Source organism: Empidonax traillii, unplaced genomic scaffold (assembly GCF_003031625.1).
Source record: "Empidonax traillii isolate 1590-97213 ecotype Southwest subspecies unplaced genomic scaffold, ASM303162v1 scaffold474:size1423191, whole genome shotgun sequence".
Classification (NCBI taxonomy): Eukaryota; Metazoa; Chordata; class Aves; order Passeriformes; family Tyrannidae; genus Empidonax; species Empidonax traillii.
In genome coordinates this window covers 570,674-585,379 of record NW_020955667.1, presented here as the reverse complement: position 1 = coordinate 585,379, position 14,706 = coordinate 570,674, and the positions used below count along the sequence as shown (strand labels likewise).

The following is a 14,706-nucleotide window of genomic DNA, read 5'->3' as shown; positions in this document are numbered from 1 at the left end:
GGGTTCATTTGATGTGATTCTCATACTGAACTGAAACCACTCTACAGTAAGTAGATGCTCCTTATGTTCAAGGCTCTAGTTGATATGTTATATTCCTCATTATTTAACCATCTATAGAACACGCATTTTACGTGAAAGCTTAAATTAACCATTTATTAAGAAAGAAAAGATTTAACCTGCCCTCCTGTCCAAAAGTTAGGCATGTGATTTCAACTATGTGCCTCTATAAACCAAGGAGAGAAACAGATGTTAAGGATCACCTTCTGCAGGTGTCTGCTACACCTACCTTAGGGCAAGCACCACCTGTGGGCCATTCCTTCAGAGTAAAAAAAAAACCTCCTTCTACCACTTACACCTGTGCAACCCAGGGTCACTGCCTGCAATCGGGTTCATGGCTAAATATATTCTGACAGGAAGCTACAGAAACCTCTGAGATGAAACCAATGGCAAGGCAAAGAAAAGAGTAACCACTCGTGCCCTGGAAATTTAGGTGCCTACGTAGAAAGCACAGCATCCACCAAGTTCCCATCTTGCCAGTAGCAGACCTCTCCCTCAATGCCCTCTGCCCACCCCTCTGTACCTGGGTTTGCTACAGGATAATGGGGAACAAGGGGCACCACAGAAAGGGCATCTTGACAAGTGAAGGGAGAACCTTTTTTCCTGGAGTGACTCCAGCACTCTCTTCGTGGAGAGAGGACACCAAGCTGGAGTCAAAGGTTATCTGTTTTCAGAGCATGCTGCCTATTCAAATGAAGCCCACACCAAATCCCCGTGGTCTGCTCTTCTCTGATTCTAAGAGAGCTGGCCAACATCTCACACAGCTGGCCCCAAATCCCAGAGCGCTGAGGGTTCACAGCACATTCCTGCTTCTTATGTGAAAATTCCAGCACCCTCAACATGGAGGACTTGTATCAGGGAGCTGAGCTAACAGGGAAGGATGCAAGCTGTTCATTAACAATGCTTTCTATACAGGGTAAACGTCATTTGGCATTCATTACAAATACCTGGCCAAAGAATAAAAGTTGGAAAAACAACTTAAGGCATGAGGCCCTTCCCAAATCACATGGACAACGCTGTAGCTATTTGCAAGATGTTTTACTCCTGCAGAATAACGATCCACTCTTGATCATAAGGGAAACAAGATGGTACAGCAGGTCTGCTTTCTGAGCTGTAAAGACACTGAATAGGAAAGTGGGGGGATGCAATGGAGGGTCAGATGAGAGTCCAAGGATCTGGTAATGGTTAATTAAATACCCTTTCTATAAATGAGGAAAATAATTTGACTGCAATAAAACAGAGGAAGGTCCAGAAAAAGAATAAGAAACCTGAGAGATTGGTAGCCCCCTTGGCTCTTGATGTTGCCCAAGGAGAACAGAGTAAAACCATCTCAAATAAGCTGACATCTTTCTCCACAAGCTTAGAGTTGCAGGTGTTCAGGCTTCTGAGGCAAAGAAAAAGGGAACTTAATTTGCTTGAGACTCCTATACCAGCTGCTGATTCCAGGCTTTCAGCTAAGCTGTAAGACCTGTCCCACCTTAGGGGCACAAGTACACTAAACTACCTCCTTGGTGTCAAAACTCTGCCAGTGACACGGGACTGAAGCATTCCTAAATCATCAACACAGATCTACTTTTGACAAAAGAAATCAGTCTCAGTGCAAAGCTGAGACTCCCCAGTACATACTGTGCTAGAGCAGCACATCTGTTTCAGTTCATCAATGGCAGAGTCCAGCCAAGTTATATTAAACAAATCATCACTAGTGTAACATTCCCATAATTTCTGTGACAATTACTTTACTACATTTCTCCCCTAAGGCTTATAAGGCATCTCATTTTCTTCAGTGTTATTTCAATCACACTATATAGAGCTCACTGATGAGTGAAAGAAGCATTTGTCTCCCTGAGAAGAAATTATTTTCAAATCTCTTCTCCAACATTTATTTTCTGATTTCCATCATCAGAGGACCTAATCCTGTCAGCATGTATGGAACAAGATGACTGAAAACTGAAGGTTTTCTTGGTGGGGATTTAGCACAGATAAGAAGTTCCACCAATCTTGGAGCCAATTCCTGTTCAGACACCGCAGCAGGCCCTGGTTGTGTAAAACTGACACACAACCAAACACCTCTGTGTTTCCAGGCTGCTTTAACATTCCTCAGAGCCGAATGGCAAAACACCTATCAGGATCAGAGGTTCTGATAATCTACAGTCTCCTAGCACTGCTCATTGACTCAGGATCAGCATAAAGATTATCTCTTCTTAGGAAGGGGAAAAAAAGCCAAGTACATTTTACTCAGGTGGTAAAATTGAATATGAAGTCTTGTCTTTACATATTTATTCTTCTAGATCCTATAAAATACGTTTTGCTTCATAATATGAAGCACCACATTGTAAAGCTTCCCCATGTGAACAAATCAGCCCCTGAGTCACTTGGAAGCTGCACTGGCCCCAAGGCAAAGCAAGTGTTGGATGCACTCAGATTGTCCAGCCTCACCCAGAAGATAAAAAAAGTCCTTCTACAGCTTCCCCTGGAGATGTCCCTGGAAATAACTCATCTTGGTGAGCTGAACACAATGCCCATCTTAAATAAGCACTAAGTGCAAATTCAGCCGAGTTCAAATCTTGCCCGTAATGAATGTCACCAGCAACTCTGCCATTAAGTAGTGGAGCATGATTTTCATTCCATACCTCCATGAAGCAAAGACAGAGCAGATGAAAAGAATTCCAAATGTTACGTCATTCCACTATTTTTAAGGGGAATATTAAATTAGAAGACATTACTAATGAGTATAACAGAAAAAGGCAAACTAGACTATAGTATCATGCAGTGCAAGTTCAGCCTCACACTACATTAAACTTTTCAGAGAACAAGCTGCACTACATATAATTCAGCTGAAGAAGAAACCATGTAGGTGACTGGAAAAGCATTAAGGTGGTCAAAGACACCGCTGCTCTTGACTCAGTTCAGTTGTCTCTGGCTGCAGGATTCAATGTCATGACAGTCACTCTACATCCAAAAGGAGGTACAGTCAGTGCAATCCTCAGACACCACAGAACGCTGCAGTTCTGTTTGCCCGTGGAAGTTAATCAATGAAACAGGCCTGGAGGCATTTTAACAGTGTCATGCAGCTTTTTAGTAGCATCAGTTTCACCGTGTACTTACTTCAATGAGGAACACCCTAGAGAATATTAATGTTTCTGCAGGCAAGGATCCCCAGAGGCAGAGTACACACACTGCAAGAGCTCAGAAAGCAACAGCACTTCGTAATTCAGTGTTCTTTGTTTCAAGCTAGCAGTTTAATACAACTGTGCCACAAGTTTATTGTGATCCACGGATAGTTGGACAAACTAAGTTATGTAACTGAAAGAACCCTATCCAAGGGCTGAAGACAGCATTGCAGGGACTGCACCCCCAGCAGGAAACAGGCAGTTCCAGGATCACAGCCACATTCTCCTTCTGAAACAAATACTGGCATCAGGCAGTGTAGAGAAGCTGAATAGAAGCTGCTGGGTAACAAGAGCCATTTGTTTGGAGAACTAAGAAATAATGAAGGCTTGACATACTTACATAATGTGATTAATTTATTTAAGTCTAAAAGCACTCTTTAGAAGTGTCTGCACTGCAAAGCCAACTGGTGTGAATTTTCAAGTACATGTGCACTTTTTGGAAGTCTGATATATAGTTTACGGTTGTCATTGTGCCCTGAAAACTCACCTTTTACCTACCTGATTAGAAAGCTGCACATGACACATTCTCAATTTGCAAGCTCTTGTTACTTAGTTACTTTAAAATTCTCATGTCAAAAGGCTCTGGAAGGACAGAAGATTAAAAAAAAGCCAGACCCACCGCTATAATATCCAGAGTGTTGTCACAGACTTTGCGGATCTCGGCGTTTTTGTCGTGCATCAGGTCTATCAGATATGCTGGGGCTTCTGCAAAGAAACTGTTAAGGATAAAAGCAACTTCTTTTTTTCCCCTCCCACAACCCCCTCGATTCTTCAAACTGCAAGTTTCATTCAGAAGCAGTCAGGAATTTTTCATCACAGGTGGAGTTCAGCAGCCTTGCCCCAACCACTTTTTTGTGCTTAAATCCTATTTTAAGATATCAAAAGAGTCCTCAAAACTGCTGAAGAAAAAAAAATTACATGCCCCTTACAAAGAAAATACATTCTGCTCTGTTAGAGGAAATCCATGTACCTAAGGCGTCAGTCCACAAGGCTGAGATTCTCTGTAATGGTTTGATCTTTTGAGATTTTTGTAGTTTTTAGGAAGTCTCCTTGTTTCCAGTGTATGTGCCTAAAAAATACTGAATGCAAATGAGAGCATTAATACTTGCTCAACCTGAGCAAGAAAAACGTTGTCCAAATGCTGGTGCTTTATCATTACAGATGTGGGAAGAGATGCAACTTTTTATTCTCTTAAAGCCAGCAACCTAGGGGTCCAAACAGGAGACAAAGAACAACACCCTACACGGCTTCTCAGATATTGCCTGAGCTTAAAGGAAAAAGAACATTAGGAAGCATTCCCTGTATTGTTAGCAAAGTAATCACTAGCTTGCTCTCCCTACCAGGTCTCCATTCAACCCACTCTGTTCTCTCAACTGAACTGAACATTCAGTCAAGGCCCAAAAACTTCAGACTATGTACATGAATGTATAATGGTGCAATGCAAGAAGTTTGCCTACGCCCTATGTAAGTTTTTCTACGAAGTTTGAATTTCACTACGATTTGCAAAACAAATTCATCCAGTAAATCAGACTGGATTGCAACTAATAAGCCATCTGGTTCAGTGATCCCCTCCTACGCCCCTCCCTGTTGCAAAGCAAACTAACTTTTAATCTTTACTATCAATCTTGCAGTCCCCTCTACATGCCCAGGCTGATTGGGTTTTTTCATTCAGCTGAAATAAACCATTTACAAAGAAACCTCTGAGATCATGAGGTTACTGCAAGAGAAATGTAAGCCAAACAAGCAGCGATGGCAAATTAAGTGCTGCAATTCTAGATGTTTAACCATTAGAAAGGATACGGGTTTCCTTGATAATGACATCTCTGGTGGCTTGGTGGAAGACCATCTGATAAAACACATAGATGATCTGGCAGACAAACTCATCATCTTCCTGCTGAGCTGCAAGGATTAAAAAAACCCACCACAATTTTCAATCTCACAAATAGAAACTCCTGATGCTTAGAGAGCTGTGAAGGTGTGGGAAAACCCAAATCTATTAGGTCACTAATCAGAAGCTATCAGTAATGGAGTCACTGCTCCTCCTTCCACACACAAACACCTAACCCTGCCTTGCAGGGATGGTGCACTCAGTTACACCAACTACAGCTCTTGCTTTTCAGAGGAGTCAATGAAACACGACAATGTACCTACCATTGAGGAGCTCGATGAGTGCAGGGATGATTCCAGATTTGGCCAGAAGAGCAGCGCAAGAGTCGTCCATGGAAACGGTCCCGATCATTATCACCACTTCCAAAACCAGGTCATCTTCCGCGGAACCTGCTGAGTCAGAAGGCAGGAAGTGTTACCTCCAGGAATTCTTCATCTCCTGGCAGTTGTGTAATTATCTGCAGACATGATTCTGTTCTTCAGTGTTATGTTTTCCTTAGCAATCACAAATTATAAAGGGAAACAGACTCGACTCTGAGCACTCTAAATATCCTTCAAGAGACTCTGTCTGCTTTGAAAGACAAACCAAACTCTGTACAGACCTGGTTTTAGTTTATCCTTGAGGTATGGGACCAGTTTGTATTCTTTCAGCACAAGTTCCCAGTCCAGATCTGGTAAGGTCAAATTTGCAAGTGTTCCCAGGCATTCAATCACAAATTCCTCTTCCTCATCATTCGATACTTGAGCTGCTAAATCACCAACATACTCCTAAGGAAAATACAGCAACAACCATTACAGATGGATAATCTGGGGTTCTGAAGAACTCACCTCAGGCAAACTAAAGCTAGTTCTCAAAAGAACACTAAAGAGGCTTTGCTCCTGAAATGGGGACTAACAAGGCAGTTTCAATTTCAGTCAATGAATAAACCAAGAAAACATTTCAGCTTTCTTCCTCTCCATCCTTTCCCTTTCAAGAGATGTAGATCATTTGTTCAAATGTTCCAAAAGTGGTTACTACACACACAATTTAAAGAGCTGTTAGAAAATAAGGAAAGAAGATAATGAACATCATACTGCATTAGGGGCAGTAATGGAGTCCTTTTCCTAAAGATTTTAGTAAATAACTACAAGATTTTCAGAGGGCATAAACAGGGGAATAATGGATTCTACTTACTAGTTTCATACAATGTTATTGTCAATCCTCATTACCAGTATGATTAGAATGTTGATTTTCCTCCTTTCTTTTGAAAGGGCGGCTTTACATGCTTAATATTTAAATATTAAGTATATAAAATTTTAAAATACCCACATATACAAAACAAAGCAAAAAAAACCCCCACTTTATTTTGCTCTCTAGGTCTAAAAGCAAAAAATTAGGAGAATATAATTGTTATGATGTTCACCCCTGCAGCTGGGGTTTTGTTTGTTTGCTTGTGTTTGGTTTGTGTGTTTGTTTTGAAACCTACTGGATAGGACTTAAGATTTGTTTTCCTCATGGGGGGGATCTAAACCCTGATCTGCCAACTGAGATAGCCTTATAAAACAAAACATAAATCAAGCCATGACAGACAAGAAAACAAACTGGACACCCTGCAAAGACAAACTACAGCAGCTCTACAAAGCCAGTCTGTTCCAGCAGGAAAAAAATCAAAGATCACATTAGGTAATAGATAGTACTTACAACAAACTGGCTTTTAGTTGGCCCATCGTGTTGTGAAATATTTCTGATCATCTTCATTAACAATGGGTCCTTAAATTTCAAAGCCCGCTTCATTAGCATTTTCAAACCATTTCCTGAAAAGAAACAAATACTTAGGAAACCCTCCAAATAAAAAAAAAAATGAGGGAAGCATTGGCTGGTCAAAAATCAACATGCACACACACACACACCAGCTTTAACTTCTAGAAGTTTAAAAGGAAAGAGTGAAAAATCTAGAGAGGATAAAATCCTGTTGTCCATACAGCCATAGTTTTCCACAGACATGTCATCAGTCTGTTTTTCAGATCTCCATGGACATATGAGAGATGTGGCCCTGCGTGGCTACTCAGTGTCATTCCTGTCACCAAGACCAACTTTGAGGAGTAGATGGCCATATGTTTCCAGTCATTACTCAATCAGATTTTTTTTTTTTTAAATACACATTTCTAACTCACTCGAATACACCTCAGTTCACTTACCCTCACAGATAAGCTGCACGTTTCTTTTGTTAGCAGCGAGGTTAATACAGAAAGAAATAAGTTCCAGGTCAACTCGCTCATCAGGGCATTCAAAAAGCATCTTCATTAACTGCCAACAAACACAAGCACACTTAAGTCATTACTCTTTCCAAAGCATTAGAAAAGCAATGTTATGATACCAACTACAGCACCTTTTTTTAAATTCTCAGTGTTTCTACAGGAACAGTAAAAATCACAAAGGTCCAAGGCACAAGATGTATTGTTCCATTATTTAGGGATAACAATGCTTGAAAAGTGCCAAAAATAGCAGCCACTCATCACCTTAAATTAACTTGGCTTAAGTTACATTTTATTGCTACCGCTGAAATTTTTATTTTTACTGTTTTTTTACAGTTGTGATAAATTGGATATATTTGCTTTGAAAGCTTAGGTAGACTTAATATAGGGAAAAAAAATCACAATGTAGTTCCACAGAAACTGGTTGTTTATTAAAAATATGACTCTAACCAGATACTTAATTGCAGAATAATTCCCCTACTATTTCACTACATTGCTAGGTAAATTAGCTGTATCTGCAGCAATGTGCTTTATCTTTGCAGCTTCCATGGCTGGAGCTGATCACTGCCACACACTAGAGACTTCCCAGCAGTAATCCTGTTCTTTTGGTAATGCTAACATAAGACAATCACCTATAATCCTCTTCCAAGTGTTCAGCAAGTTCCAGGGTGAATTCCCAGGTGATTCCTTAGGCTGTAACCTACGGACTGCCATCACCTTACACACCTGGCACTGGGCTGGCTGGCTGGGCTCACCTGGTTCCACATGAATCTTTACTGAAATGGCATTTTGGAGACACCACCATGACTCAAATACACCCCTTTCTTCTGCCTCTGTTTCCAGTCCTGACAGACAAGTTTCACGGCTTCAGGGCTGCAGGACATCCCTTTGCTTGCCCCTCAAATCCATTCAGTTCATAAGACATTTTTCGATTATAATGTAAAGCAGTGGGATAACAAGACCAAGAGTATTGGAAAAAGCAACTAAACCTAAATAAGAGGGACACAAGGTACAAAAAATGTAGCTCAGCTTGTGTCAGAAAGGAGCAGGGAGAGAAGAAAGCAACAACTAACCATTACATTGAATGATTAACTAATCATTAAATATTTGTGTGCTTGCCCCCTGGTGGAAAGACAAGTTTGTAACGCATTAAAAACTAGAGAGAGTGGGTGAACAACCCATTTAGAGGGGAAAATAAGAACAACAGGATTGCAGGAATTTCACTCCAAAGTATTTTCTCTGACCATTTTGTATGTTAATCTATTGCCAGATAGAAGGCTGAACCCATTCATTACCCAAATGAACCCAAGTAAAATAAAATACTAAACTATGTTACAATAAAGCTATTTCTCTCTTTTTCTGAGACTTTCATGTACTGATCGTAAAAATATCATTGATTTCTTCCTCCCTTCCTTAAAGAGGTAGAATCAGATTTCTCTAAGTTGTTTCAAGAACTTATAAAATCCCTAGGTTATTAAATCCATAAGCCTGACAGTCACAATAGAGTGAATTAACAGAGAAGAAAGTTGCCACTTAACAAGTAGAACATGAGCATTCAGAAATCACCCCCTGCAACTCTTCTGTTACAAAACCTTTAAAAACAGATTTTTAAAACCCTTCAAATAATTTGAAGGGAAACATTCTCATTACTTACACAATACAAAATCTGTGGAAATTAGACGTTTAACAAGATGGGATTACACTGTTAATTACTGAACTACTTCTCTATAAAAAGAAAAAAATATATCCAGTTTCAATTAAAGCCATTCAAATTTTAAAATAATAGTTTCGTACGAGTTCCATGTTTCCCATTATGTCTTCATTTAATGTGATTGCTTCTTGTGCCACTTCAAAAGGAAGAGTAATTGCTGCCAAATAGGAAATATTAAAATTAAATTTGTTCTGCTTTTACTATGTCCATTGTCATCTTTTACTGATTTAGCAGGAAGGCAGTAAAAAGACTGCAGCATGTGCAATGAAGAGGCAGTAGTGTTCAATCAGACAAGTCCCATATTGAGTATCAGATACCACAGACCAGGACTGAAATCACTGTGTCTAGACTCTCTGGCACCTGCCTTCACTTATTTACCAGTGACCAGAGGCCAACCCCCACAGCTCTCTGTTCACATACACCTCTGTCCAACCCCCTCCCCAAGCCCAGCTCCAACATCTTTGAATGATTATGCCAGAACTGCATGCCTCAGGAATCTCTCCTGACCGGCTACTCCCCAACTCCGCCGTTTGAAGTGATGCTCTGGTTTCTGAACTTCGGCAGATAATGGCGGACAGGAGCAAAGGGGGCTGTCAAGAGAGGACGTTTACCAGCATTAAGCTGAAAAGAAGCTCAGAGATCAAAGAGGGGCCAAACAGGACAACCGTGGTGGAAAACATGTGGGGAGCTGCGGAGAACCTCGCACACTGCTCTGCGGTGAAATATTAAATATCCCCATGACATCACTGCCCAACCATGCCCTTTGATTGGCCACGTTATTACCAATAAAGGCTTTTATAAGCATCTGGATGGCATTTGCACCTATTTAAACAAAACACGCATTGCTGAGGTCTAAACAAGAATGAACTGTTAATACTCACTTTTAACTGTTACTAGAATAGCACCCACTAACTCCTGCCATCCGCCAGGACGGGTACCTGGGACAGCACGCGCGAGCCCTCGGCCAGCCCTGCGCGCTCTCCAAATTACAGCACGGCTCTGATTCTTCCAAGCACTTTCTACAACGGCTAAATATTCATCATTGAGTATTTGCCAGCTTAGATGAATGCCTCAGAAAGAAACAAACCCACAGAAGGGCGCATGCTACTACTGAAATGAGCTTTGGGTTTTCCAGGGTAGAATCAGAGAGCAAAGAGTCCCTTTCAAACTGTAATTTTCTTTTCCTGATGCCTTATCCACTTCCCTATGCTTTCTGCAACCTCTGTCCTCCTTAATAACCACCCTAATTTTGAACATTCAGTAATGAAATTTAAGCTCTGGCTGTCCAGGTTCTTTTCGGACAGGTGGCAGGAGTGATCCCTGAGGCATTAATAGCCACAGGTACCCTCCCGTCTTGTTGCTTAGTTCACCAAAAGTCCAGTGAAGGCAGCACGTTTGTTTCCCGAGCCACTAGTCTTTAGATACCCGGTGCTTACAGAGCTGTATCCAAGAGTCACGTCAAGATTCCCTGAAAGCACATCACAAGTGAGCCAGGACACACAGTGCAGGAATTCTAGCTTGGCTGATAACTGTTCAGAACGAGGCAGGTCCCTTGTACCATGCAAAGGCCTTCACATATAGTTGCTTCTTGCAGTAGAAAAGAAAGTAAGATGTTTAAAAGACCACTTTGGAACATATACTAGTTATTCCCAGCAGTTCTCCCCTCTCTATTATCCAAAATCCTCTTGTATGTGGAAAAGGTTCACTAATTTTGTCATGAGATAATGACCAGAAACATTCTGAAAACTTTCCATGACAACTTCCTATTCTGGATGTATTTAATGTTAAAAACACACTTGGCAAGAAAGAAGATACTGTGGTGCAGTTCTGAAAAAGCTACCAGAGAGCTTTTACACTTATGCAGCACAGGCTTTCTCAACTCCAGTCTCATCAGGGCTGCGAAAAAGATCAGCAAAAGAGGATTTGACACTTCAGGAAAAACACAAAAAAAAACCCAAAAAAAACCCCACAAAAAACAGTGAGAAACAACAAAACACAAAAAACATACACAGAAAAAACAAAACCCCATGATAATGTGACTGTGCTTGGATCAACGAGTTATGTAACAAAATGTAGTCTGAAAGATCAGTGAAGAGCCTTCTGCAGTCTTCCAAGTCTCCCTTGTTGTACATGCCTACAGTTGGAAAAGGAATTGTCATGTAGCACCACAACCCTGCCTGGCTGGTTTCCAGTTCATATCCTGTAATACTGGAGACGTTGAAATTTTGATACCCAATGGGATCAGAAAAGAATGCCTTCTAAAACTGGAAAGGAAATACTTTCCACAAGGTTCCCTAGGGACCTGCTGTGCACAAGCTTTAATCTGTTTCAAGCATTCCCGATCTTCTGCAGAAACCCATCAGGTCACCTGTGTTTGCAGCACTGACAGAGAACGGGTCACCTCTCCTCTTCCTGGGACCATGAAAAGCCGGGAAGAGCCTGATGGTTCACTGGAGAGCAGCACCGCGGCTGTTCCCCCCGTCACCTGCGGGGGTCACTGCGAGCTCTGCCATGAGCAAGGCACCGACTGCACAAACAGGGACTTTATCACCTCATCGCATCCAAAAGCACGTACCTGCGGGATACAGTCTGTGTAGGCGAACATGGATTTGAAGCAATCGTCCATGCTAATGTGGTACAGAATACAGATCGCTACTTTTTTGTTGTTTTCGTTTCCTAGAAGGAGGGAGAAAAAAAAAAAGTATTAATAGAAGTATTTTTAGTTAAACACTTAAAAAGAGAAAACAAAATGCAGAGAAACGCTGGCTAATAGAGGGAACATTTAAATCAGAAGTGACACGTTAATGAAAGGGTCTTGCCTGGCCTGTGCTAATGAACCACACATTTGTGCAAAAAGGGAACAAGGGCAATTGGTAACTATTCCCTCCTCTTCCCAGCATCTCAAAACACTTCCTTATCCCCACTTTGCAAGGAATACATTTTGTGAAGGAATGTTTATTAATGATAGTCCACGCAGAGAAAGCCTTCCTTAGTTTACAGCTAGGAAATTAAGATTTAGCTGTGGATATTCCTATGCAAATAACAAGCTTGTCTCAAGGTGAAATTATGAAGAATGTACCAACGTCAGGGAGAAAAATAAAATACAACACTAAGAAGTGTTGTAGAAGGAATCCACTGCCTTTCAAGCAAGTCATGTACTGATTGTTTTACCACTCTAAATGATGATATCCCCGTGGGTGCCTTGTGTGTTTCATACATTTCAAAAATGACATTAGTACATTTTCACATTAACACTTAGCAAAGAGAAAAAGACTCTCAAGAAAAATTGGAGCGGTTAATGTGAGTAGGTCACGAAGCATTTAACTGAAAGGTCCTATAAAATCATCTTAGACAAACACAGAAATGCTTAGGAACAACACAGGTGAATTTGACTGGGACTCACTGCTGAAATCCAGGCTGAGCAATGCCCTGGAGTTCTCCTCTGGCCCTGCATTAGCAGGATCCCGACTGTATATGGGATAAAACACTCATCTAAATGTTTACATTAGTCAGACCAGGATGTAATAGGGTCATCAACTCCAAATTCATTCTCAACTGATCAGCAATATCCTACCTCCCTCCTCTATTCAAGCCAAGTTAGAACAATATCCATTTAACACGTTGGCAAAGCATCAAAACCTCAAACAGCAAGCAACACAGTTAAATTTTTCTTCTGCATACATCACTGGGAGCTGGAATTTCCTCTAAGCAGCCGAGGATATGATGCCTGTATCCTGACAATGAGCATTCATGCCTTTTTTCAAAACTGAATTATCAAAGGAGACCCACGAAACCCTTCTGGCAGCTGCCATACGGACTGAAGTGTTCTCAGCCATGTCAAACCTAAACTCACAGCTGACCTTTCAGATCCTTCTGAATTCTCACCTGCTTGAAAAAAAACCTAACTGCTACAATCTTCCATACATTTAACAGCTGGGGAAAGGACACTGCCCAAATGTGAAAGCTACTCTGGCTATTATTAAATTAAAAGCACAGACTGTATTATAGTTGCTAAAGTGTACACAGAGTCTCTTTTAAACAAACAAACTGAAGTGTTTGTTATCTTTTGTGCTTCTCTTGTGCCTGGTCAACTTACCTACCTATTCACTTCTATTAACATAGTGAAAACAATAATTACACGAAAAAAAACTTCCTACACGTACAGCTAAAGGGTTCTTCTATACAAATACAAAAGCTTACAGAGTAAATTGTTCCTTCAAGTTTCATGGGTCCAGGGGAAGAAAATAATCTGTTTACGCTGCTTTTAACACTTCATTCCATGCCTCTGTTTTAAAGACTTGAACATCAAAAATGAAATCACAAATACACTGAGCTGGGTAATGCAGGGAACGCTTTGAGAAGTACAAGGTAAGCCAGTGCAAAAGGAGAAAAGCTGCCCACAACAGCAACAAGGAAAACAAACTGGAGTGAAGCTGGACCAGACCTTCAGCACGTATGAACTGGCAGACCACCAGCTGGAATGATGTTAAATTTTACCTGTTTAACCTCTGTCCTTCATGGGGTTTTTTCCCCTCCTTATTTTTGCAAGTTTCATTTGTGCTAAGATCAAGCATCTGCTAAGATACAGTCTCATATTTGGTAGCAATAGCAGCTTCCTGCTATTTGGCAATATTGGTGGCTTACTTTCAAATATAATAGCCTGTTCTAGCAGGAAAGGCTTTTGGGTTTTTTAGAAAAATACTCTCTGCATAGTTTTCTCTCTTTTTTCCACAGGTCCAGCCTGTCACAGAAATCTTCCTGATGCCTGGACAACACCTTGGGTATCAGTGAATGACAGCACTGCTTCAGTTTCTAAACTACCAAAAATAATCAAAACTACACAAATAATCAACCTCGAGAATATCTAGAATTCAAATACATTTATTTTATCTGAATGAACTTTTAAAGAGTTGATTTTTAATGACTGGCACTTATATCATTCTAAGTTATGTTCCATAAAGCAGAATTCATGACACACAAAAGGCAAAGACAGCTATAGTTTCAAAGAGAAGAGCTGAATTTAAATTCCTTCTTGCTGTGCAGTTATCTGAATCATTTTCCCTGAGTTCCCCTGTCCTCCTGTCAATACAGGGCATAGAGAAGGGTTTAAAGCTTTTTAAGCCCGAGACACTTATTACACACACTCAGCAAGGAAGTATTTCTCAGTTGTAAGTAAACAGGAAAAAAAAAACAACTGAATTGTACTAACTTGATGAATAAAAGCTACAGAACTAAAGCTAAAAGACAACAGTGTGCAACTAAACTAAACGTGTTTGCATCTTAAGTTGCATTTCAATTTCCCATAAAGGAAAGAACTTCTGGAAGTTTCACTGTTCTGCTTTCCCTGTGGAAGCACTTTCATGGAGGAAAAGCAGAACCTCCTGACTTTTTCCAGTTCTCATGTAAAACAGCAGCAACTCGTGATCCAAAGAATCTCCAGGAAAACCAAGAGGAGGTGGTTGTTTCTAACTACAGCCAGCACGATTTAACACAATTGATGACCTTGTGCTCCATTAGGAGGCACACAGCCTGTTGGAAAGCTGACTGGAAACCCTGCAGAACGAGTTTGTTGAAGATTAGGAAGGGAACAGATTCAACAGCTAAAGAGTTTTCAACACTAAGCATCACCTTGCAGGCTGAAGAACA

General features: G+C 40.7%; 1 protein-coding gene across 1 annotated transcript in view; it reads right to left on the bottom strand.

Annotated features, from left to right (window-relative positions):
* The window catches only part of KIFAP3 (kinesin associated protein 3), a 60,153-nt gene that overhangs the window by 26,443 nt on the left and 19,004 nt on the right, over positions 1–14,706 (bottom strand). The window contains exons 11-17 of the mRNA XM_027895891.1: positions 11,636–11,736; positions 7,293–7,401; positions 6,796–6,908; positions 5,717–5,882; positions 5,379–5,504; positions 5,028–5,126; positions 3,847–3,932 (exon numbers count right to left, since the gene is read on the bottom strand). Of these exons, the coding sequence (XP_027751692.1) occupies positions 3,847–3,932; positions 5,028–5,126; positions 5,379–5,504; positions 5,717–5,882; positions 6,796–6,908; positions 7,293–7,401; positions 11,636–11,736 (800 nt within the window). The remainder of the gene's footprint in view (positions 1–3,846; positions 3,933–5,027; positions 5,127–5,378; positions 5,505–5,716; positions 5,883–6,795; positions 6,909–7,292; positions 7,402–11,635; positions 11,737–14,706) is intronic.